Source organism: Vombatus ursinus, unplaced genomic scaffold (genome assembly GCF_900497805.2).
Source record: "Vombatus ursinus unplaced genomic scaffold, bare-nosed wombat genome assembly UNPS02014841.1, whole genome shotgun sequence".
NCBI classification, from domain to species: domain Eukaryota; kingdom Metazoa; phylum Chordata; class Mammalia; order Diprotodontia; family Vombatidae; genus Vombatus; species Vombatus ursinus.
The window spans coordinates 4,144,710-4,167,867 of record NW_020954619.1 but is presented as its reverse complement, the minus strand read 5'-3'; the positions used below and the strand labels follow the sequence as shown (position 1 = coordinate 4,167,867).

Here is a 23,158-nt window from a genome sequence, read left to right as displayed (position 1 = left end):
GATAATATTTATGAAGTGCTTTGCAAACCTTAAGGGGCCATTATAAATGCTACTTATTAATACTTGGAATCTTGTGTTTTGTTTTGAGTTGTGGGTTATATAAAATTGAAAATTGATTTTAATTCTATTTTGCTAAGACTTAATCAAACTAGATTCAATATTACCCTTTGAGGTTCCTCACCCTTATAAATGCACCCATCACCCACTTTTTGGAGAAACTCAATTAACCTAAAAGTTCAAATCCTGCCATTTAAACTTTTATAGCAACTCCTATCACCTGCACACTAATCTCATCCTTTGAAGAACTACTACCATCACCTGAGAACCTTTGTCGTAGTGTAGCGACTCAAATTACATGTCTTGGCTGAGTTTAAAGGGGTTTCAGAAGGGGAGGTCCAAATGATGTACATTTATATTATCCATACCCAATCAGAAGACACACCTATGTTGCTCCAGATTTTGTCCTGTCATCTTACTAATTGTTATGAAAAACCCTGTCAACCGTCACTTAAGGTCTTCAATCATCAAGTGAGGGCATTGATTCAACTTATTAGTTACTGCTAGCCTAACTAATAAATTGATCATGCTCAGGATTTCACACCTCAGTTTATCTTAATTTCTACCATAACAATTACAAGTATCCTGAAGTGGATTGGACTGCCTTGGAAAGTAGAGATTTGTAACAGTTCGGATGATCATTTGTTGTATATGTTGTTCAAGGGATTCTTGTTCAGCTACAAGTTGAAGTGACTTCTGAAAGCCCTTTAACCTCAGCTCTCAAATTCTGAACATTTCCTAAAATTCATGTATGTGTGTGTATGTATATATGTATCGACATACATATATACTATATGTGTATCGACATGCATGTATACTATATGTGTCGACATACATGTATACTATCTGTGTGTCGACATACATGTATACTATGTGTGTGTCGACATACATGTATACTATATGTGTATAGATATACATATGGAGGGAGAGAGAGAGAGATTAGATAGTCTCAGAAAGATAATTGATAAATGGAAAAGTACTATTATTGCCATCAGCATTTTTAGAGACTTTTTCACTTTGGGTTTGACAGAAATAGCTATGAATTTTTTTTATCTCAATGCAAATCTAAATAGACATAATATTGTTTAAACAAAATGCCCCAAGGCAAAATCAATCATTTTCTTTCCTTTTTATAAACTGGAAGCGGCAGTGAATTTCCCCCCTATTCTTGAATACATACAATTGTGGTAAATTAAATCTACTGAACCAGTAAATATTTCATTTCAGTCCCTTTCAACAACTGCTATAACATTTGGGAGCAGTTTTACTGGCAACAAAGAATACAGTTGTGGTGCTTTCTAGACAGACCAATTCTCAGAAACTGTATGAGCCAACTGAGAAGCTGTCTGGTAGCTTGTGGTGATAGCTGACACAACATACTCCCAGGGAAAAACCAGCTAGACTTATGTGGAAAATATTGTATTTGCTTTGTCATTTTGGAAATTGAATTAGTATTTAATGTTATACGTACTGTAACTAAGACACCTAATCACTTCAAATTTATAGTGGAGTGTTTTCTCTTTTCATGAAAGGGCATAAAATGACGTCACTGATTTCTCCAAGAGGAAGGGAAGAATTTGTACATTGCAGAAGAACAGAATCACAAGATATTCACTGTATTAAGTCTCTCATCAGAAAATATACAGAGAAGCTTTTTGGGAGGATTAATGTCGTTTATCTTCTGTAAGTAGTTTTGCCCTCTCAGTTAAACGTTTGTTGGACGTTGCTGCAGACTCTGCTCGGGGTGGGATCAGCCTTTGAAGAGCTTGTCGCCTAGGGGAGGGGTCATCGACACACAAAATGGCAGTAGTGTATCAAAAGATCAAATGAATCAATCAATCCATAGCTAGTTTTATATTTGTGAGGCTTTCAGTGAATACAGTAGAATATTTTTGGCTTGTTGAAAGAATTTGCAGGTATAAAATTTGAAGAGTTGACTAAACTTTGGTAAATTATCTAGAGTTCCTAGTAGACAAGACATGACGAGGCTGTAGAAATCATGGTCCTTTGATTTTTACATAAAATGAATGACAGACATTTAAATATTTGTCAAAGAGCAGTTGTTTGTGAATATATGTGTATGTGTGTGTATGTGCACATACATATATACATATACACACATATATCTACCTATGCATTTTGTAATCCTGACAATGTATCACAGGAAGATTTTATCATTCATGTCTTAGAAGTTTCCTTGAATCACAAAATCTGTGACTGCTATATTGTGTCTCTGGTAAATTTAAAGCAACAGCAACAAGAAACCTTCAGTTAGGGACCAGAATAAGAGCAACTGGCATTGGTCTCTGTATCTTCCTGATTGTCTGGATGCAACATTGGATTCCTATGTTGGCAGTGTACACTGTGACCATTTCCAAACCTTGACCAGAGGAACTAGGAATCTGAGGTCGGTTTTTGTTTTTGAATTCATTTTTATAATACGACATAGAAAGCAATAAAAAAATAAACAAGTAAATTGCCAAGCCAGATTCAAGCACAACATCCATAATATGACATTGTGACATAGTAGAAGGAAAGATGGCCTTGGATTCAGGAATTCCTGGAGTCAAGCGCCACACCTGACTAGCAGTGTGATCCTGGATGAGTCTCAGCCTCTCAGTGCTAAGGGCAGGTGTCTAACACTGTCAATTATAGAGCAGTTGCTGATGTGCTTTGGGAGGATTTTCCTTTATGGGGATTCCCTTCGCCAATAAAATCATAGGTTCAGTTAAAAATAAGCAAACCTAACAAGTGTTAGTCTTAGGGTCAGGATATGCAGGCCAAATCCCAGCTTGGACCTTCAGTGGCTATATGACAGCATGAAAGCTGTATGTTACTCTCCATGAATTGGAGGTTTTCCCCCTACCCACAACACATCTTCTGGCTTGCAGCCTCCTGTGCCAAAAAGAGAAGGAATGAAGGGGTATCAGGTGCTTTTGCAAGGCTTTCTAAAGTCAAACAAAAACTGCCCCAGTCACTGTGCTCCATTCAGTTCAGTTCAGTTCAGCTGAATATGTCTTTCATCTCTAAAAGGGGAATCCTGCCCTATTATCTATTTATCTTCTTTTTTTTCCAGTCAGAATTTTATTTCAAAACATCACTGTGGGCCCTGGCTCAGGGCCCCAGCGCCGCTCTAGCTACATGATAGTTCATGATATTTGAAGGCACTTGAGTGATCAGAGTTCACAGAGGAAAAACCAAGTAGATGAAGAATTAATGTTGCCCGGATTATATGGCTTGTGCCATTGGATAAGTAGTACATTGAATTAATCCATCAGTGCATATGTCTTGTACAGGCACTGAAGATGAACAATGTTCTGGGCCAGGAATGTAACAGAAAGAGGATAGTGGTCAAGATAAATTGTGTAACCCAAGCTGCTTCTGCTACCAAAATTCTACTTTTTAATAAAAATATTTCCCCAGTGATGCTATCTAACTCTGAATCATTGAAAAACATGAATAGAAGTTATAGGAGACCCGATGAAAATGGAAAAATGCTTTTAACTGATAATGGCTGGTGAATGAGAAGTAATGAAAGATCATCTCTGAAGACATGTAAAACTGAAAAAGGAAGGATAACAGATTAACAATTAGTATATAGCTCAAAATATTAGAAGCAGGCCATTTAGCCCTTCTGAGACTCAGTTTCCTCATCTGTATAATTAAAAGGTTTCATTAGATTTAGTTTAATTCACCAAATACTTACTGAGCGTCTCTATTTACCAAATAAGCACCCACTATTCACTAGGCCTATGTAGACTACCAAGGCCATACTGCCCCTTGCCATTGTGGAAGTTTCATTCTAGTATGTGAACTAAGACATGAACACAAAAAACAAATGTAAGTTCTCTCTTCTGTTGATTTAGTCAGAATATAGTCAGTGTAAGGGAGGTTGGTCCTCTCTATTCTTCAGCTATTGTGGTTATAGGAAGAAGATTTGGGGTTTTTATTTTTTTTTAGCTTTTACAAAGAAATATTTACTTCAAAGGTACAAGAACAAAGTACATACATATCACCCCAATTTTTGGGGGGGTATAATCTCCCTATAACACCTCAGTTTTTGAGGAAGGGAGGAGGATTAGGCTTCCTGATTAACTAAATTCCTACATAGCAGGAGTCCAAGTTCCAAGTCCAAAGCTTCCCCTGTACTTGTGTTCTAGGACCCTGGCTGCTTAGGGCTTCCTTGCTGGGCTGGTTACAATTTACTCTCTAGAATCCTGGGCCCAAAGTCCCTATGGCTTGCAACCCTGGGTTCAGGACTCCATTCTCCACATCTAGAACTGACAAGGATAAATAGACATGCCAAAACCCCAATCCTGTTTTTCAGGGTGCATAGCCTAAGGAAGGAGAAGTTGGTGCTCAGGCCTTTCCCTACTTAGTGCATTGGTGATACTCAGTCAGTGAAGAGCTTTTGTTTTTTTACCTCTGGACATAGCCATAAAAGAGTGATGAGATGTTAATGTATACACAAGATGGGTCTGTGATCCTTTTATGAGTTGTGACCTCTTTGTTTGAGTCAAGAAGGGAATAGTGTAATTGGCTAGATACACTTCTGAAGCCTTTAAATAATTGAATGAAGTTCAGAATGAGAAATACAACCATAATTAGAAGGAGAACCAGGCTCCTGAGAGGGAATTGCTCTTGTGGGGAGGAAGTTTTTTTTTCTCCCCTTCCCCAATGCCAGATGTAAGATATACCCTGGAGAACAGATAGAGATTTAATCTTTATTTATTTATAACATTCATTTCTTAAAATTGTGAGTTTCAAGTTCTCTCCTTCCTTCCCATTGAGAAGGCAAGCAATATGATATCAATAATACGTGTGAAGTCATGCATAACATTTCCATATCAGCCATGTTGCAAAATAAAACAAAACAATACAACAACCATAACAGAAAAATGGAAAAAAAATCAAGAAAAATAAAGTGAAAAAAGTATGCTTCAATCTGCACTCAGTTCATCACTTCTCTCTATGGAGGTGGATATCATTTTTTCTACGTGGGTCCTTTGGAATTGTCTTGGAACAACTGAGGACAGACAGACATAGAAATAGTCACCTAAATGAGGAAACAGCCTTCAGAATATGACCCCTAGCAGCAGAAAAGAGTGTTGACTGTAGATTCAAGTAAGGAGCTGACTGTGGAAGCCTAGCTGAGCTGAATGGCTCCTCCAGTTGAGATGCTCCACCCAAGGGAAGTTGAGCGGGCACTCTATAAAAAAAGAATGGAAAGGCTTCCAGGCCCTGCAGATCAAGAGTTGTCAATTACCTTGGTCACACATGTTTCTTATATGTGTACCTCACTACCAGTGCATTAGAAATTTCTGCCCACTCTTCCCACGGATGCTATGTGTATTAGTGGGAGAGTATGCCCCAGATTTATGGAGGGGGGCACTGTGGTTTTGTAGCTATTATTTTTCCTTGGCCTTCTTAGTAAAGGCTTACTCCCAGAACCCAAGCAGGAATCCAGCCTTATAAGTTCAAGTATAAGTTGGGAGGAATATTTCAGAGTGGGTGCAATATAGATAAGTGAATGGAGATTTTTTTTTTGTGGAACTATTTTGGTTTGGTTTTACATGATTTAAAAATTTAAAAATCCAGCTAAAATAAAAACATTTTATCTTCCCTATAGAGGACAGAATGACAGGGAAGTGAAAGTGTTCCTTCTAATTCTAAAATCCTGTGATCTTTCTGTGAAGAAGAGGAAATGACTAGATTCTGTTTGAACCTCATTGTAAAAGAGACAGTGTGCCATAATGGATAGAGAAGGAACCTCAGAAGGGAAAGGGAATAAACATTCTTACAGTGCTCACTATTTGTCAGGTACTGTGCTAAGCACTGTATAAATCCTCACACTTTAATCCTCACAACAAACCTGAGAGGTAGATACTCTTCTTGGCCCCATTTCACAGTTGAGGAAACTGAGGCAAAGAAAGGTTAAGTGATTTGCCCAAGGTCACACAGTAAGTGTCTGAGGCCAGAATTGAACTTAGGTCTTCCTGACTTCAGACCCAGCATTTCATACACTGCACCACCTAGTTTCCCTTCAAGTCAGCAAGAGTGGGTTAAAATTCCATCTCTGACACCTACTGACTATGACAAAAGGGAAATCACTTAATCTTTTCGTGGGCATTCTACATGTGTGTGTATGTGTGTGTGTGTGTGTGTGTGAGTGAGAGAGAGAGGGAGAGAGACAGAGACAGACAGAGACAGAGAGGAAGGAGGAGGATCACGAGGAGGAGTTGCTAAAGAGAAATGGTATGACAGATGGAGAGTAGAACATTTGAGAGAAAAGTTATTTTCCTATTAAAGGTCATATAATAGAATTACATAATTGGATGGGACCTTAAAGATTATTTAATCTAACTCCCTCATCCTCAACATAAGTAAATAGGCCAAGAGAGGTGAAATGTGCTATTCACATGGCCCATTTGTAGCAGACTCAGAATTAGAACCCAATTGGTAAAATGAAATCTTAGGACGATAAATGTAAAGTCTGACTTGGGTTCAAGAAATCCGCTTCGCCAGTACAAGATGAGAGAGAGGAGAGGAGAGGAGAGGGGAGGGGAGGGGAGGGGAGGGGAGGGGAGGGAGAAGCTTGTCTGAAAAAGATCTCTGAGTTTTAGTGGCTTGAAAGTTCCATAATAGTAAATCGTGTAATATAGATAATAAGATTATAGAGTTAGAGCTGGAAGAGAGAGGTCCTCTAGTTTAAAATACTCATTTTATAAATGAGGAAACTGAGACCCAGACAAGTTAAGTGACTTGTTGAAAAGTACAGAGCTACTAAGAGTCAAAGGTAGGATTTGAGTCTTGCCACTGGACGTCAGTGACTGGAAGAGAGAGTGAGGTTAATGACTGTGCATCTCTCTGCCTCTCTTAAATCCAATTCACATTTGAGTCAGGACATCACCCATGATGTCATTGGTCCTCTTTGAAAATGAAGGTCAAACAACAACAAGTTAAAAGCACTAATTCAGTCTCTGGCTACATTAAGAAAGGCATAGTTTCTAGGAAGGGTGCTAGGTGACACAGTGGAGAGAATGTCAGGCCTCAAGTCAGGAAGACTCATCTTCAAGAATTCAAATGTGACCTCAGACACTTAACTTTCTGTGTGACCCTGGGCGAGTCACTTAAACCTGTTTACCTCAAAAATACAGAATTATCCTGAAGTCCTTCATAGTACCCTCCTAACACTGATGGTGACAGAGTAGTGGGAAAGGTCAGAGAGTATGCAAAGAATCACAGTTTTCAGACTTACTAACTTTAGCTTGACTGCTGATACTCGAAATGTTTTATGGGGGGACAGGGACAAGAGTCACAGCAGATGGTGGGAATGGATGGGCTTCTGTTAGCATTGTTGGATCATTGTTATCACAGGTCCATTTGAGAATTTGGGCTCTGAGGTAAAACTTGAGAATTGTTTTAATAACTTACTAATTGTTTTACTCTCTGAGTTAGGAGAATATTTTCATATAGTCATTGAAAGCTTGCAATTCTTTTTTTTTAAAACTATTTACTCATATCCTTTGACCACCTAATTATTAGAGAATGCCTTTTGGGTTTATATCTTTATAGCAAGTCCCTTGGCTCTCAGACTTTTGTCAGTAATATTTGATCCACAGATTTTTTTTTTCCTCGAATGAATCAGCAGTTTCTTTTCTTATTCTGTCTGCTTTGATTTTGTTTGTGTAAACCATTTTAGTTTTATGAAATTGAAATGTCAGTTTTGTCTTTTATTATCACTTCTATCCTTTGATTAATAATTCTTTCCCAACCCAAGCTCTGAAAGATACTTCCTTTTATTCTCTTCTAGCCCTTTTATAATGTAACTCTAAAATCATGTAGTCCTTTGAAGTTTATTGTGGTAGATGGTATAAAATGCTGGTCTAGACCTAATTCTTGTTCTTTGCTGGCTGATCTGATCCTGAGTCACGGATAGAGAATGGAGATATTGATTAAGGGGGAGAAGCTGATTTTCCCATTAAAATAACCACTTCAGCACCCCCTCTCCACTCTCTATTTGCTACATGGGCAAGATTGAGAAGAATTTTGTAGTATTTTTGTAGACTTTACTAGCTTATATATAAGGAACTATGAAAAACTATCAGTCATTGAACATTCAGTAATAGCTGTCATATAGCTTCGTCCATTAAAGGTACTTTTTTTTTGAGAGAGATAATATGCCAACCTGAAGAATCTACTTGTGTTGTGAATACCTACCACATATGTCTCTCAGCTCATAGCAAAGGTTAATCTTGTCACCTCCAGAGGAGTTGCTCAGGTTCATCTCATTTTGTTGTTATTATTCAGTTATTTCAGTCACGTCCAACTTTTTGTGACCCCCTTTGTGAGGCAAACAGAGTTAAGTAGCTTGCCCAGAGTCAAACAGCTAGTAAGTGTCTGAGGTTAGATATGAACTCAGGAATATGAGTCTTCCTAATTCCAAGTTCAGTGCTCTATCTACTGTGTCACCTAGTTGCAAGTTTGTCAGCAAATTAGGAGTAACAAGAGCCAGAAGAATGAGAAAACAAGTTTTTGGCATTTTTATTTTGCAATTTCTTATGTCCACAATGTTTAATCATTTCCATAGAGAAAAAGCAAATCTTGCAATTACCCTCTGCAATGAAAGGGATGAGATCATGGCCCATGCTACTTTTTTGGACTATCCCAATTGGGATGTTGCCAAACAAGATGAGTGGTTAACAGTCTTCAGTGAACTTGACAGTGAACTCCAATACACAGTAAGTAATCACAGTAATTTTTTTTTTTTGCTTTTTTTTGATGAGGCAGTCAGGGTTAAGTGACTTGCCCATGGTCACACAGCTAAGTAAGTGTCAAGTGTCTAAGGCCAGATTTCACAGCTAGTAATTTTTTAATGACAGAACATTTTATGGGGAAGGGCTACATTTCATACGGTCTCTCTCTCAATTTTAAACCTCGACTCTTCAGAGTACTGTTCAGAAAGCATGACAAAGGAAATCACATTGAAAACAAAATCACTAGAGAAAGAGAAAAGGGTCAACATAAGAGTGATAGAGAGTTGAGGAGATAAGAAGAGCAGGCAATAGCAAAATCAACCTCCAGGCAGAAGGTGGCAAAAGGCCCTAGAATAGGCTATGGTCATTCTGGGGGTGTTACAAACAAGGACATGGAAGCACAAAACAGAACCAGAACGATAACTTGAAACTTCCAAATTTCTACCAATTGTTATGAACTTTCATTCCACTTATATATACCTACCTCAACCTTTCTAGTTTCTTGAAAACTTGATGGTGGGCATCCTCTGAGGTAGCTGTCCCAAGTACCACTCACACTGACAGGTGAGGTCCCCAGAGCAAGACTACAGGCACTGGGGAGTGTCTTTTATGATGTTAAAGCTAACAAACCTTCACTCTGTGCTTTCTGCCATGACTAGCTAAATTACCAATTGGTCACTCATACTTAATTAGCATTTAGAAGGTGGTATGTACTGAGATGTTTTAGTAAGAATAGTTGATACGAAATGTCCACTTCCAGCCTCCCACCCCCACATCTGATATTCACTCTCCTACGAGCACCTACAGAGCCCATGGGAATGTGGGCTCAAGCTTAGAGAGCACATATAGCAAAGGGGCAACTCTTAGATATGATGTGGTTTTCTACTATGACCAGTCTGTCGTTGGGATCCTACATAGACACTGCTGCCCAATGTTCTAGTGATGCTGTTAGGGTGCCAGTGGGAAGATGGGAAGTCCTCTGGACCTCCAAAGTTTTCTAGGTCTTTCTCTAGCCAAATTAAGGAGGAAGAAGGCCCAGACTGAAACTGAAACATTCTCCTTTCACCACAAGTGATTTCTTCTTAGGGATGACTTTCTCCTCTTCTGGACAAGCCCCTATTCATAGTTTTTAAAAAGATCCAGGCATACTTGTCCCAATTCTCACACATAGTGGTGAGTCATATAATCCTCTCTCCACCTCAGAGCAAGGCTAAATGTCCCCCTTAGTGTTCTAGGGGTACTTCTGAGAGAGTAGTGGGGGCTCTAGGCTCAAACCCTGATCCTGGAATGTTCTGCCCTGCCCCCAAATAAATTCCCAATTACAGTTAGTATCTTCCTTATATAATCTATTATCCTGCCAAGTGGTTAGTACTCCAGTAACATTTAACCAATTAGCATCAATTAGTTTTTCAAAGGAATATTTCCCAAGAAAATATAGCAAGAACAAAAGTAAAAGCTATTTCCTAGAACCCAGAACCCAGGGCAATCTCCCCTATGCATCTTGATCCCTGGGGACAGTGGCCTTAAGCTTAAAGCAGTTTTTATAAAGCATTCACTGGCATTGAAGTCATCTCCAAATGCAGCATAGCCAATAGATGATGTTGCTTCAGGTGATATCTAGGCCACAGGGATTGATTCAGTCAGTCAAGAAACATTTATTAAGCACTTACTGCATACCAGACGCTGCTCTAAGCACAATGGGGATACAAAAAGAAACAAAAGACAGTCCCTGCTCTCAAGGAGCTCGACATCGAATGCTTCCCTACTGTGCTGGATCTGGCAGGTTGCTTCTTAGGGCTATGCTGGTTGGAAACTCTGGCATGCATTCCTGTACCTAGACATTTTGAGATCTCAAAAGGTTGTAGGCCTAATCTGTTCCATCTACCACACTAAGGGAAGAAATAAATAGACATAATAAGGACAGAAACAACAGCAGGGCCATGCCATATGCTCATGGCTTCATGTCAGTCTGGGTGGGGAGGGTGATCTGCCTTCAGACCCAGAGTTCAGTCCACTACCCCATACTATCTCCTCATCCTCCTCCTCCCACTAATCTAAAGGGAATGAGTCTTCTGGAGCTCATTCTTACTATGGTGTAAATGTTTGATATGTTTAAATGTGCTACCCCTTCCAGAGGTAGCACTCCCCTGCAGGGCTCTTCCATATCTGATAGGCCATTCCTGAGGTCAGGAGGAAGAGCCATATGTGCCAGATATATTTGCCTCTATCTTTTCCCTATACCATTGAGGTAGAAGACTGCAAGTAACTGAATGGGGACAGGAGATATATCAAATACAGTCTGTAGTAACATCATTTTAGTTATGATCTTTTATATGAAGAGATCTTTGTGTGTTGTTGCACAATTTCAATATTTCAATAATACGCAAAACTTTAAGGCAGATGAATACACATTTAATTGTGGAATTTGGGGCAAGGTGGTGGGAAAGTTTGACAGATAATCCTCCTCCTCCTCCTCCTCCTTCTCCCTCTGAAATAATGTAACTGTCCTTCTGGAAGTTGGCATCATCACATTTCAGTTCTAAGCCTTATCACCTAACTGCATTTGTATTTTTTGTAATTGCCAGGAAATATCTAGATGTAGGGGAAAGATCATTAAATTTGGAGCCAGACTGGATTTGAATCCTAGCTCTTACTGCTCATTATTTATCTGACTTTAGATAAGTCATTTAATAGTTCTCAGCCTTAGTTCCATATCTGTAAAATGAAGGGGCTGGACAAAATGATCTCTAAGGTCCTGTGACTTTGTGGTTTATATTTTTTTAGTTAGCTAGCCAATAAAGTTGCATTATTATTAAGTTTCCTGCCCTTTTTAGGGCCATTTGCTTCTGGGGGAAATCACATGAATCCTGAATGTGATTTCAGGACTGATATCTTTTGAACTCATGCCTCTTCTTTTTACATTCCTGTGATGGTTCATATCAGTGTTTCTGAAGTGCCTAGTGTCACATTTTCATTTTATATATGGAAAAGCTAAGGTGCTGAAAAGTGAAATGATTTACCCTAAACTAATGTGAAGAAATCAACCCCCTGAAGAAATAACAAATGTAGGCAGGTCAGGGATATATAATGCTTATACTACTACACCACTTCATATTGTTATAGTTTACAGTATTCTGAGGTTTCACTTTAGGTTAGGTACACCATGTTGTACAGGCCTAGAGAGCCCAGAAAACCTCATAATCATGGGATAGTTATTAGTTATTTGGGAGTATTCTTAACAATCTTCATGGGGTCAAATAATAAGGGGTTATAAAAAGCACAGGGACAGAAATGGTTTTCTGTATAAATGTGTGTATTATTTCTAATAATTAACCATGAAGTTAGAATCTTGGTTCTTGGGGTTTCCTGCACCCTAGCTTTCTGAATCCAAAGAGTATTCTTTGATTTTAACTCTAGGAATGTTAATAAAGAGAGTCCTTGAATTCACATGGGGCACCTGCCTTCATACTCCAAATTCATAAGAGAATCTTTCTATTATGTAGCTTGAATAAAGCAGCAGCTGCTGACTTGTGGGTGAAGGGAAATAGATTATTGTCTTGCACTTGGCATAAACACCCCAGAACAAAAAGTCTGAGTTAATAATCAATTTCACTCCCCTGCAGGGCTCTTCCTTATCTGATAGGCCATTCCTGAGGTCAGGAGGAAGAGCCATATGTGCCAGATATATTTGCCTCTATCTTTTCCCTATACCATTGAGGTAGAAGACTGCAAGTAACTGAATGGGGACAGGAAATATATCAAATACAGTCTGTAGTAACATCATTTTAGTTATGATCTTTTATATGAATAGATCTTTGTGTGTTGTTGCACAAACCTATTTCTTCCTGACTCTTACGTAGAGAGAATATTAATTCAATTTTAGAGGACCACTTGTTAGAGATTTAATTTTTATAAAAACTTATTCATCCCTGTTTTCTTTTTGTACTATAGCCACTGAATTCGTTGTTTATGCATCTTTTTGTGGCTATTGATGAATATGCCCTTGGCTGTTGCAAAGAGATTATTAGGTAAGTTGATATGCCATTGCAGCTAGACAAGCTTGTATGGTTATCAATTTACTTCAAAAAGTGAGCTACACAAATATTAAAGTAATAAGAGAAGGGGATATATGTAATTCATAAAAAGCTTATTTGAAATTCTGTTAGGTATTTTGTTTACATATTTAATTTATGAATACATTTAAGCATTTACTTTTATACTTAACCAAAGTAGGATAACATTATTTCTAAAAGGAAAGAATGCATTTCTTGGATGTTTTTTCTCATAATAAAACATAGAACATCTTTAACTGGTTATTATTTGAGGCATACATGTCAGTAATGCAGGCGTTTGGACAAATTGATTTTAGGGGGATGGGTCAGGACAGGGAGAATGTGCATTAAAATGCATGACTGAACACGAAGCCTCACAAGCTGGAGATGTTTTTAAAAATCACTTTCCCCAAGGTTATTTTCTGAAACATTTATTAACACAACAGACTACAAAGGCTCACAAGTAATCTGATGTACCAGTTAGTGTTCTGCACAGAGAAAGAAGTGTGCTCTGTCTTAGCAGCTTGCAGAGACAGTGAATCACATTTGATGGTGGTGTCCTCAGTCTTCAAGTTACTTTGTAATATCAAACCAGACCATCCAGATGCCAGGTCAGGGGTTAATATGAGCAAAAATCTGTTGTATTGTGCTAAAGGGACGTCTTTTATTCCTTTGCCTCTGTGGAGTTGATATAAAGGAAAATATGGGAAACTAAAAGATCAAGAGATTAGAAAAATGTAGGGAGAAATAAAATTGCCTTGAAGATTTTTATATCCCCTTTCTGGGTAGGGGAAAGGTTATTCTGCTTGCATTTGTGAACCTTTTTGGGGGGAGGGGAGGAAAAGAGACAATATTTATTTCCTTAAGATATTTGCTTGTGAAATTACTTTATTATTAATTTTTTCTCCTTAGGACAGTCTTCAAGGCAGCTCCAGATCTTCACTTCATATTTCTTGTAGTTCCATCCTATATGAGTTTAGGTAAGATTTCTGGAATCACACTTTAGCCTCAGTATTTTCAGTATGATAAAATGGCAACTTGTGATGTACTCTAAATGGTGTTTCTCTAGAATGTGTTAAATGTGGCCTCAGACTTCTAAATGCATACAGTATATAGTTGATTATGAAAAGGTCAAACACAATTCAAATTCAAAAGTACTTTTTTTTCCTTATACATTGCTGCTTACGTTTTAACATCGCTTCAGTAGACAAAGTAATAATACCAACTTTATGCCTGTGATCTAGGTTCGACTTTAGTAACCATTTTTGAGCCTGTTGGGATAGTTCCATGTTTTTCCTTTGATGAAGAATTTTCTGTGCATGTGTGTCACAGACACCACCACTGCCCTCAGCTATACATTCGCCAAGCCAGGTAATGTGATAACGATCCCTTGTATTTGTAAGACAGTTACCCTGGTAGTCAGTCAGGCAGTCAATAAGCATTTATTAAGTGCCTACTATATGCCAGACACTGTGCTAAGAGCTGGGGATATAAAAAGAGGCAAAGGACAGTCCCTGCCCTCAAGGAACTCACAATCTAATGGGGGAGACAACGAGCAAACAAATATGTATAAACAAGCTATACACGGGATAAATTGGAAATAATTAACAGAAGGAAGGCACTAGAATTAAAGGGGATCAGGAAAGGCTTCCTATAGAAGATGGGATTTTAGTTGAGACTTAAAGGAAGCCAGGGAAGCCAGGAGGCAGAGTTGAAGAGGGAGAGTCTTCCATGGATGGTGAGCAACCAGAGGAAATGCCTGGAGCTGAGAGATGAAGTGTCTTTGTCTTGTAAGAACCAGGAGGCACTGGATTGAAGAGTACATGGCAGGGAATAAGGTATAAGAAGACTGGAAAGGTGATGGTGGTTGGGAGGGGAATCGTTTATGAAGGGCTTTGAGTACCAGAGTATTTTGTGTTTGATCTTGGAGGTGATAAGCAGCCACCGTAGTTTAGTTTAGTAGGGAACTGACATAGTTGGATATGTGTTTTAGGAAAATGAAAAAAGCTGAATGGAGGATGGATTGGAATGAGGAGAGACTTTGGCAGGCAGACCCGCCAGCAGGCTATTGCATTAATCCGGGTGTGAGGTGATGAGGGCCTGTACCAGGGTGGTGGCAGTGTCAGAGGAGAGAATGGGGCCTATTCAAGAGATGTTGCAAAGGTAAAATTGACAGGCCTTAACAACAGATTGGATATGGGGGGGGGATGGGGAAGAGTGAGAAATATCAAGGATAACATTTGGGTTACCAACTTGAGCAACTGAGAGGATGGTGATGTCATTGACAGTAATAGGGAAGTTAGGATGAGAGGAGGAATTAGGGGGGAAGGTCATGATTTCAGTGTTGGACATGTTGAGTTTAAGATGTCTATTGGATGTCCAGTTCAAGACATCTGAAAGGAAGTAGGAGAAATCAAGCTACATTAATGACACTTAATGTAGAGACATGGATCACCAATTCCCATTGCTGTTGAGGGTCTTTTCTGTAACACTTCAAGGAGCTGTGACTTTGTTCATGTGGGCATTTACTTTTTCTATTGACAGAAAATTCAGTACCTTGGCAGATGATTTCCATAAATAATGGTGAAAGAAAAGATTCATTACCCCATGGTGAACCTGGTCGATGGTGAGGCTCTTGTTTTTTAGTTAGGTCAGTCTCTGATGAAGTCTTCACAACATGGTAGGAACTATTAGACCCTGACCACTGGAATAGCTTTTCTGAACCCAGGGTCACCTTCATGTCTCTTTGAGGCACTGGATTAGGACTGTATTCTAGGCCAATGATTACAATCTTAAAGGGCTTAAGTCTGCTGATGATAAAAGTCTATGCCTGCAACATTTGTCATATCCATTTCTTTCTTTTCACTGTCTTGGCCACTACTAGTTTGGGCCCTCTGCATCTCTTCACTGTTAACTTTGTTATAGTCTTACAGTCGGTTTCTTTGTTTTCCTCTTCAATCTTTCTTCCACATAGCCACCAAATCGGCATTTTAGAGCGTATGTCTAATCAAGTCACTCCCCTGCTCAAGAAGCATCAGTGGCTCCCTATCATCTCTGTAATAAAGAAAAACTGCTAAATATAATCTCCTCTGTTTGATATTAAAAACCCTTCACAATCTGCCTCCAACCTATCTTCCCAGACTGATTTCATATTTTTCCCCCTCACGCACTCTATGTTCCAGCTAAATCAGTCTACTTTCTATTGCCTGTGTGTTCCATCCTATTTCTTGCCTCCTTGCCCATGCACTGGCTGTCTCCCATGCCTAGAATGCCCTCCCTCCTCACCACTGCCTCTTGGAAACCCTAGATTCCTTCAAGGTGCAGTTTAAAGACTTTCAAGAAGCCTTTACTGAGTTGTTGCTGCTCTGACCCTCTCCCATTTATTGTCACAGGATAATAAGTATAGAGCTGGAAGGTACTTTAGAAGTAATCTAGAAGGAATGTCCTGATTTTAATGATTGGGAATCTGAGGCCCAAGAAGGTTAAATGAATTGTCTTAGATCACACAGCAAAGTTATTGTTAGAGATAAAATTTGAACCCAGGTCTTTTGACTCCAAGTTTAGTGCTCTCCATTGTACCATATTTTGTATGTATCTTATATCAACTTAGCTGTGAACATAATTATTTTTTCTCAGTAGAATGTAAGCTTCTTGAGGGCAAGGACAGTTTTGTTTTTGTCTTTGTATCTCTAGAATCTAGGACAGTGCCTGGGACATTGAATTGTCAAATGAATTAAATCATTAAAAAAATCAATCCCTAGAATCATTGCAATTCCAGGTTAAATTTTTCCAACTCTTCTTGAGTATATAAATTACAGAGTTTTAAGTCTCATTAATTTCCTTGCTTTTGTATGACAAAAACAATTTTTGTATTTGCTGTATTTGTGTTAGAATTGAAAGCAGGAGCTGTCTTACATTTCTAATTATATCCCCAGTGCTTACTTAACACATGGTAAGTGCTTAATAAGTACTTCTTCATTCCTTCATTAGTGTGAATATTCCCTTCACTGATAGAGATTGCAACCCCTGCAACCCCCTTTATCCAGGTCAACAACTGAACTAAGACTTACTTTTTGCCCAGTTTTGGGGGCCAAAAACTTCATCACCTGATATCCACCCTTCTGGTGATAAAGCCTCTTTGCCCTAAGTTGGGCTAGTCTTTGGATGACAGTCCCACACCCTATTGCTGACTCTCAGCTTGGCCCCTATTCAGTTTGGGAGCTTGTGCTCCTTTGACATAGCTTTTGAGAATCTAGTTTCACTGTGACATTGGCACTGGAAGTAGGCTTTTGTAGAAGATATTGTGAACTAGCCATTCAAATAAAACAAAACAAAACCAAGTAACTTTTCATTCACTTCTTTTTTCTTTTTCATTTGCTCCACAATTTGTTACATATCTAAGGTGTGCAAAACACTATTCCAAGTGCTGCAGAAAATACAAACATAATTAGGACATGTCCCCCAGCCACAGAGAGATGATAATTTAATCATTTAAGTGGGATACAGAATACAAAAGCCATTAACAAGATTCCAGAAAGGACACAGTTAGCCCCAGAGCAATCAGAAGATAGGCTGGCCCTAGCACCATGCATCCCAGACACACCATCTTGGCAAGAAGTGGCTTTCAGCTCTGGAGCTCAACAGAGTTGTGGAAAGAAGAAAGATCCAACAGAGTCTCCAAGATTCAAAATTAATAGGAAATACAAGTAGTAATAAAAGTGTAATGGGGGTAATCTGGAGACACCTCCACCTCCAGCCCTTGTTTGCTAGGCTGAATCTGTGCCCTGGTGCCTTCTGGAGGTCTCAGAGCTAAGGCCCCTTACTAATGGATATGTGCAACCAGAAGTTTCTGGTTGGTTCCCAGGGTCCCTGTCACTGGGAGCTAGGAGCAGTAATCTTTAAAAGGAGCAATAACTTCCCCTCTCAATTTTTATTCCTCTCTTTTGAACATGGGACTCTGATAGTTGTCTCTTAGACTTCCATTGAAGGGAGAAGGGTCAGAAAGCAGAAGGTACCAGGGCTTAGTCTTAGCTCCATGGGGAATGCCGCAGTCTAGCATATAGGGCAACTCCCCTGATTATCCCCATTACATACAATTTTTCCTCATTAATTGTTCATCAATCAGGATTGATTTTCACCGTCCAGGGCACCTCCTTTTCCAAAGGTATTTAAGCATTCAGGGATCTTCATGGTTTTGTCTTTGATTACTGAGAGAGACCATTGATCATCAATTTATTGATTATTTGCTAGCCTAATTAATAAATTGATTATTAATTACCCAGAAACTCTCTCAGGCTTTTCATTCTTTACAGTTAGTAGTTGTGGTATTGAATAGTGAAGTCAGAAAGAACTCCTCAACTTAGTCAAAATCTTAGAAAAAAAGATGCTCGTATTTTTTAAATTCAGGAAAGAGGTTCTGTTGACTCAGAAAGGAAGGGATTTTCCAAGTTAAAGACTATTACGTCAGGTCTAAAAAGTTCACCATTTGTCACAGAGGTATTGACTTTTGACAATTATGGTCTGTTATGATTACTGACAGTATATTGAGGAGTTTTCCAAAAATACCCATGGATATAACTAAATAAACCCTTTCAATTTAAGGTTGGTTTTTTTTTTCCATTCTTTAGCTTAAATTGTCCTCATGGGGATAAGAGGGAGGAAGAGGATAATAGAAGGAGATTGTGTAATTGTGGTAACAGTTGGTAACAGGTAATTGTGGAACTCAAGTTTATATTCTTAAACAAATGACAATATTGTATAGCTTTGGTATGTGGTGCAATGGAAAGTGTCTCAGATCTGAACTCAGAGGAACTGGGATCAGATCCAGGCTCTGGCATTTACTAATTGTGTGACCCTTGGTAAGGGAATCTCCTTGAGCTTAATATTCCTTTTCTAGAAAATAAAAGTTTTGAACTATATAACTTTGAAGGTCTCTTTCATCTTTAAATCTGTGATACCATGATTCTCTGTCATAGTGTTTCTGCTCTATTTGGAAAGTCTTCAAGATTAGTACCTTGTAGAGATTAGGCTCTGATAGCTTATTATGTAACTAATTCATTCTGGCTGTTGCAAAATGCATAATTAAATGCAACATGCATAATTGTGACAGGCTTAAAGATAACTGTGACATGAGATGTTCTTCCTGGGTATTTCTTCTAGGACTTTTGAGACAGTCTGAATCCAGGATCAGATCTAGGTTGTGAACCACAGGATAAAAGGACACATGAACATTTGGAGACAATAGCTATCATAAAATCTTCCACGCCCCTGTCTGTAGCATTCCTTGTGTGTGTATTTACTAGTTTATAAGCAAGTCAGTGTTATCTAATTGCATTTCCTCCGGTGCCTAACACAGTATAATGCATGTAACTGATGCATGTTTGTTGAGTAGATGCATGCTTGCATGCCTGAATTAATGAGTCTATCCCAGTTTCATCCAGAAATTGCCAAAATCATGAAACTATGCCAATAATGAAAGATATTTTTAAAAATTATCACCTTTATAATGATAATATTATGGCCTTATATTATTTCCTTATCTTTTTGAAGATTTTTTTAAAAAGTGTCATTGTCATAACAATATTATGACTTTACTGATATTTCCCTGTCTTTTTGAACATTTTATTTTCAGAGAGTGAAGGGGCAAAAAAAGAACATGGGGCTACTTCAAAACTCTCTTGTGACTCTATAAGCTTTTCCAAAGAAATATACTTTTCATAAGATGTATTGCTTGCTATCGGTATAATGAGTTGTTTTTTTTTCTTGGATTTCAATATTTGATTTAGTGCTAAATTCATATAAAATATTATTGATTTTATTTTCTATTTTCTTTACAAAATATGTACCGAATGTCATATGAATGTTCTATTACTTTTTTATTTTTAAATTTAATAATTTCCCCCTCGTTTGTAACATTCATTTAAAAATTTTTTGAGTTCCAAGTTGTTACTTTTTTATAGAGTAAAACAAAGGCTTTATCTTACCAAAGTTCTCTGAAAACTTTATAAATTATGGCTAAATATAATGGAATATAATTGTGCTGTAAGAAACAATGAATATAATGAATAAAGAGAAGCATGGAGAGACATATGAATTGATGTAAAGCGATGGAATGGAAACAATGGTGACAATATACACAATGACTATAACATGGAAGCGGAGAGAATGGCAGCAACAAAGAATGCGGTGGAATTATGATGACCAAGCTTGGCTGCAAAGAAGAGACACGAGAGGGGACCTCTTGCCCTTGGCAGAAGTGGGGCCTTGGGGAGTGGAACTTGCATGTGACATCAGACTTTTTATAAGATATTGGTTAGTTTTGATAGTTGCAGTATATTGGTTAGTTAGTTAATTGTCTTTTTCTTCTTTGTTATAAGGTACTCTGGGAGGGGAAGAGGGAAGAATATGTTGAGCAATATTGGTTGTATAAGAAGAAACCATAGCAATGAATCCTTTTATTTGTTAAAAAAAAAAACAACATTCCTTGCTTATTGGGTATCTGATCTATAAATTGAATATTTTAAACATATTCTAAAAACATCAGGAAATTCCAGTTTTTCAGTATCGTAGTTCTTGATTCCTGGCTCAGCATGACCTTATTAGCCTGCTCAACACATACCAATGAGGGAAAATGAAGAGCCATGATAGAGCACTAAGTCATTTTGTACCAATTTGTCTGAAGATTGCTAAAGTATCTAGCATCAAATACCTTTTTTATAGTTAATTTCAAGAAATTTATGTTTGAAGAATCTTAGCCAAAAAAGTAATTACTTAAAACTTTAAATAATGTGAAACTTTTTTATGAAGTAGACAAGTTAAATGCCCCTGTTACACTTTAAAATAATTAAATTAGCAGAATTGGAAAAGGCAGTATGATGTAGGAGAAAGGTCAGTGGGTGGGTGTGGCTGTCAGAAGACCAGAGTTTGAATTACAGGTCTATCAGTTATCACATATGTGAGTTTGGGCAAATTACTTCAGCTCCCTGGCCTTGTTTTACTCATATATAAAAAGAGAGGGTTCAACTACAATAGCCTGTAAGGTGCCTTTCACCTCTACAACTATAATTCCACAAGCTCACTACATAAATATTTAAAAAGCTTAGTAGGTAAATATTTGGGCGACTAGGTGGTACAGTAGATAGAAATACAGGCCTGGAGTCAGAAAGACCCAAGTTCAAATTTGACCTCAGATACTTACTAGCTGTGTGACCCTGGGCAAGTCACTTAACCTATTTGCCTCAGTTTCCTCATCTGTAAAATAAACTGGAGAAGGAAATGGCAAACCACTCCAGTATCTTTGTTGAGAAAATCCCAAATGGGGTCACAAAGAGTCAGACACAACTGAAAAAAAAAATATTTAGTTTTGAGGAAAAAAGTTTTGTCCACTAGAGGTCGCAAGAGATCTTGCAAAGAAGAAACTGCTTTGTTTTATGTGAGCCACACATGTGCCCTTGCTTTCTTGTAAATAATGACTCGCGATAAAAAAAGCACCGGCTCAAAAATTTGTAAAATACTTTTTCAAAAACAATCCTGTCAGAATGGGTATTATAAGCTTTCCCAAAGAATAGTAATAGGATTAGGGCAGCTCTTACCCTTTGTCGTAATGTTGTTCTTGAGGCTTAATATTTAACCAAGGCAGAACGCGGCTCTGATTCTGGAGGTATTTTCTTTTTTTATGTTTTTTCTTTTTTTTTTTCATTCAAAGACCGTCATTTCAATTAAAAAAACAGCCCTCAATGAATTCAGAGAATCAGTTATTCAAAAAGTACATTTAAAATGTGCACGTAATTATAAATCATTTCTGGAGCAGAAAAATATAATCCGGCAGATGACTTTTTTTCGTTTGTTTGTTTTTGCCATGAATGTAGAATCTGAATAGGGAGGTGGCCCTGCTACTCTGTGGCTTTGGATGCTATGGGACCCTTTGAATCCTGACCTTCCCACTTGTGTAATTACTCCCTCTCATTTATTTGCTAAATTTGAGACTGGAAAATCTAGTAGAAATGAACTCGCTGACTTATTTAAGCAAAATTAGAACTATGTGTTAAGAATTCTAATAGTGCAATAGAACAGTAAGGACTTGGGGATAATAAAGCAAACTGAACAGAAATATATGTGTATGTATGTGTTTACATATATGTATGTATATGTGTGTATATACATATACACACATGTATATACACACATGTATATACACACGCATATACGTATAGCCCCTGAGTGTATGTATGCTGTCTTGGTAGAGGAATTCTATATTTATGTATATGTATAATCATTAGGTTGGCTAGCGTTTCTCTAAATTTAAAGGCTTATTGGAAGTTAGTTCATTATTTTTCTTCTAATATTTAGTAAGTCTATGAAGGCCTTGTGAGTGACAAATTTTTTGTTTCTGTTTTGCAAAGAAGGTAAATAGTTCCAAGACTTCTAAACAGAGTAATATTTTGGAGAAGGGGTATGTGTGAGAGTGTGTGCATGTGTGTATACGAGTGTGTGAAGAGAGACAGAAAGAAAGAGAAAGGGATTCCAGATGACGCCTTAAAATCTGAAGCACTGCCTTTCATACGAATTAGTGTCTTTTTCTTAAGCTTAAAGATTTGCTTTATTTTCCTCTGCCCCCTTTTCTAGCACTTCAATGAATATTAAAAAGTATGAGTTGTCTCTAAATGATCTATAATTCCCTGTGATAAAATGAGTTAAATTGAAATAGCTTACAACTGCTAAAAATGTTTAAAATTAACTAGTATATATTGAGATTCTACAAAATAATTTCCCACTGAATGTGTAATTAATTGCTGTTTTCCACTCAGAGAATTATGCAATTGCTATTGTATAATCATCATCATCAAAACACTAATCAGAAGCTAAATGTGTGCATGCCTTGGTTGGGTAAGATTTCTGAGGAAGATGTGGTCCCTGCCTTAGGAATAATGATGTAGAAGTACAAGTATGTTTTAAATGGACTAGACAAATTATTTTTGAGAACCTGTGTGTTTTGCTTCTTTGGGGCTGGAATTTTTTGTATGTCATTTGAGAGTATGGGAGGCTGATGTCATATATTACCATTAGCAGTTGAGGCTGATGCAACATCATAAATTATCAATTACCCAAAGGAATGCATTTCCAGGGTAAGTTCCTTTTTATCCATTTTGGGGAAGGGCCTAAGGGAAAGAATCTTCCAAACTCATTTATTGGTATCTTTTGTTTTTTCACCTGTCCTTAAAGACTCAGTTTAGAGACATAATTCTGGATTACATAGCCTGGCAAGTACTCATGAATATTCTTAAGCCTCTGAGG

The 23,158-nt window shown here is 37.8% G+C and overlaps 1 protein-coding gene across 1 annotated transcript in view; it reads left to right on the top strand.

Moving 5' to 3' along the window:
* CFAP61 (cilia and flagella associated protein 61) overlaps positions 1-23,158 on the top strand; it is a 338,893-nt gene that overhangs the window by 2,473 nt on the left and 313,262 nt on the right. Inside the window, exons 2-6 of the mRNA XM_027840405.1 lie at positions 1,590-1,740; positions 8,648-8,798; positions 12,765-12,841; positions 13,778-13,845; positions 14,110-14,236. Coding sequence (XP_027696206.1) covers positions 1,598-1,740; positions 8,648-8,798; positions 12,765-12,841; positions 13,778-13,845; positions 14,110-14,236 — 566 coding nt within the window. The 5' untranslated portion in view covers positions 1,590-1,597. The remainder of the gene's footprint in view (positions 1-1,589; positions 1,741-8,647; positions 8,799-12,764; positions 12,842-13,777; positions 13,846-14,109; positions 14,237-23,158) is intronic.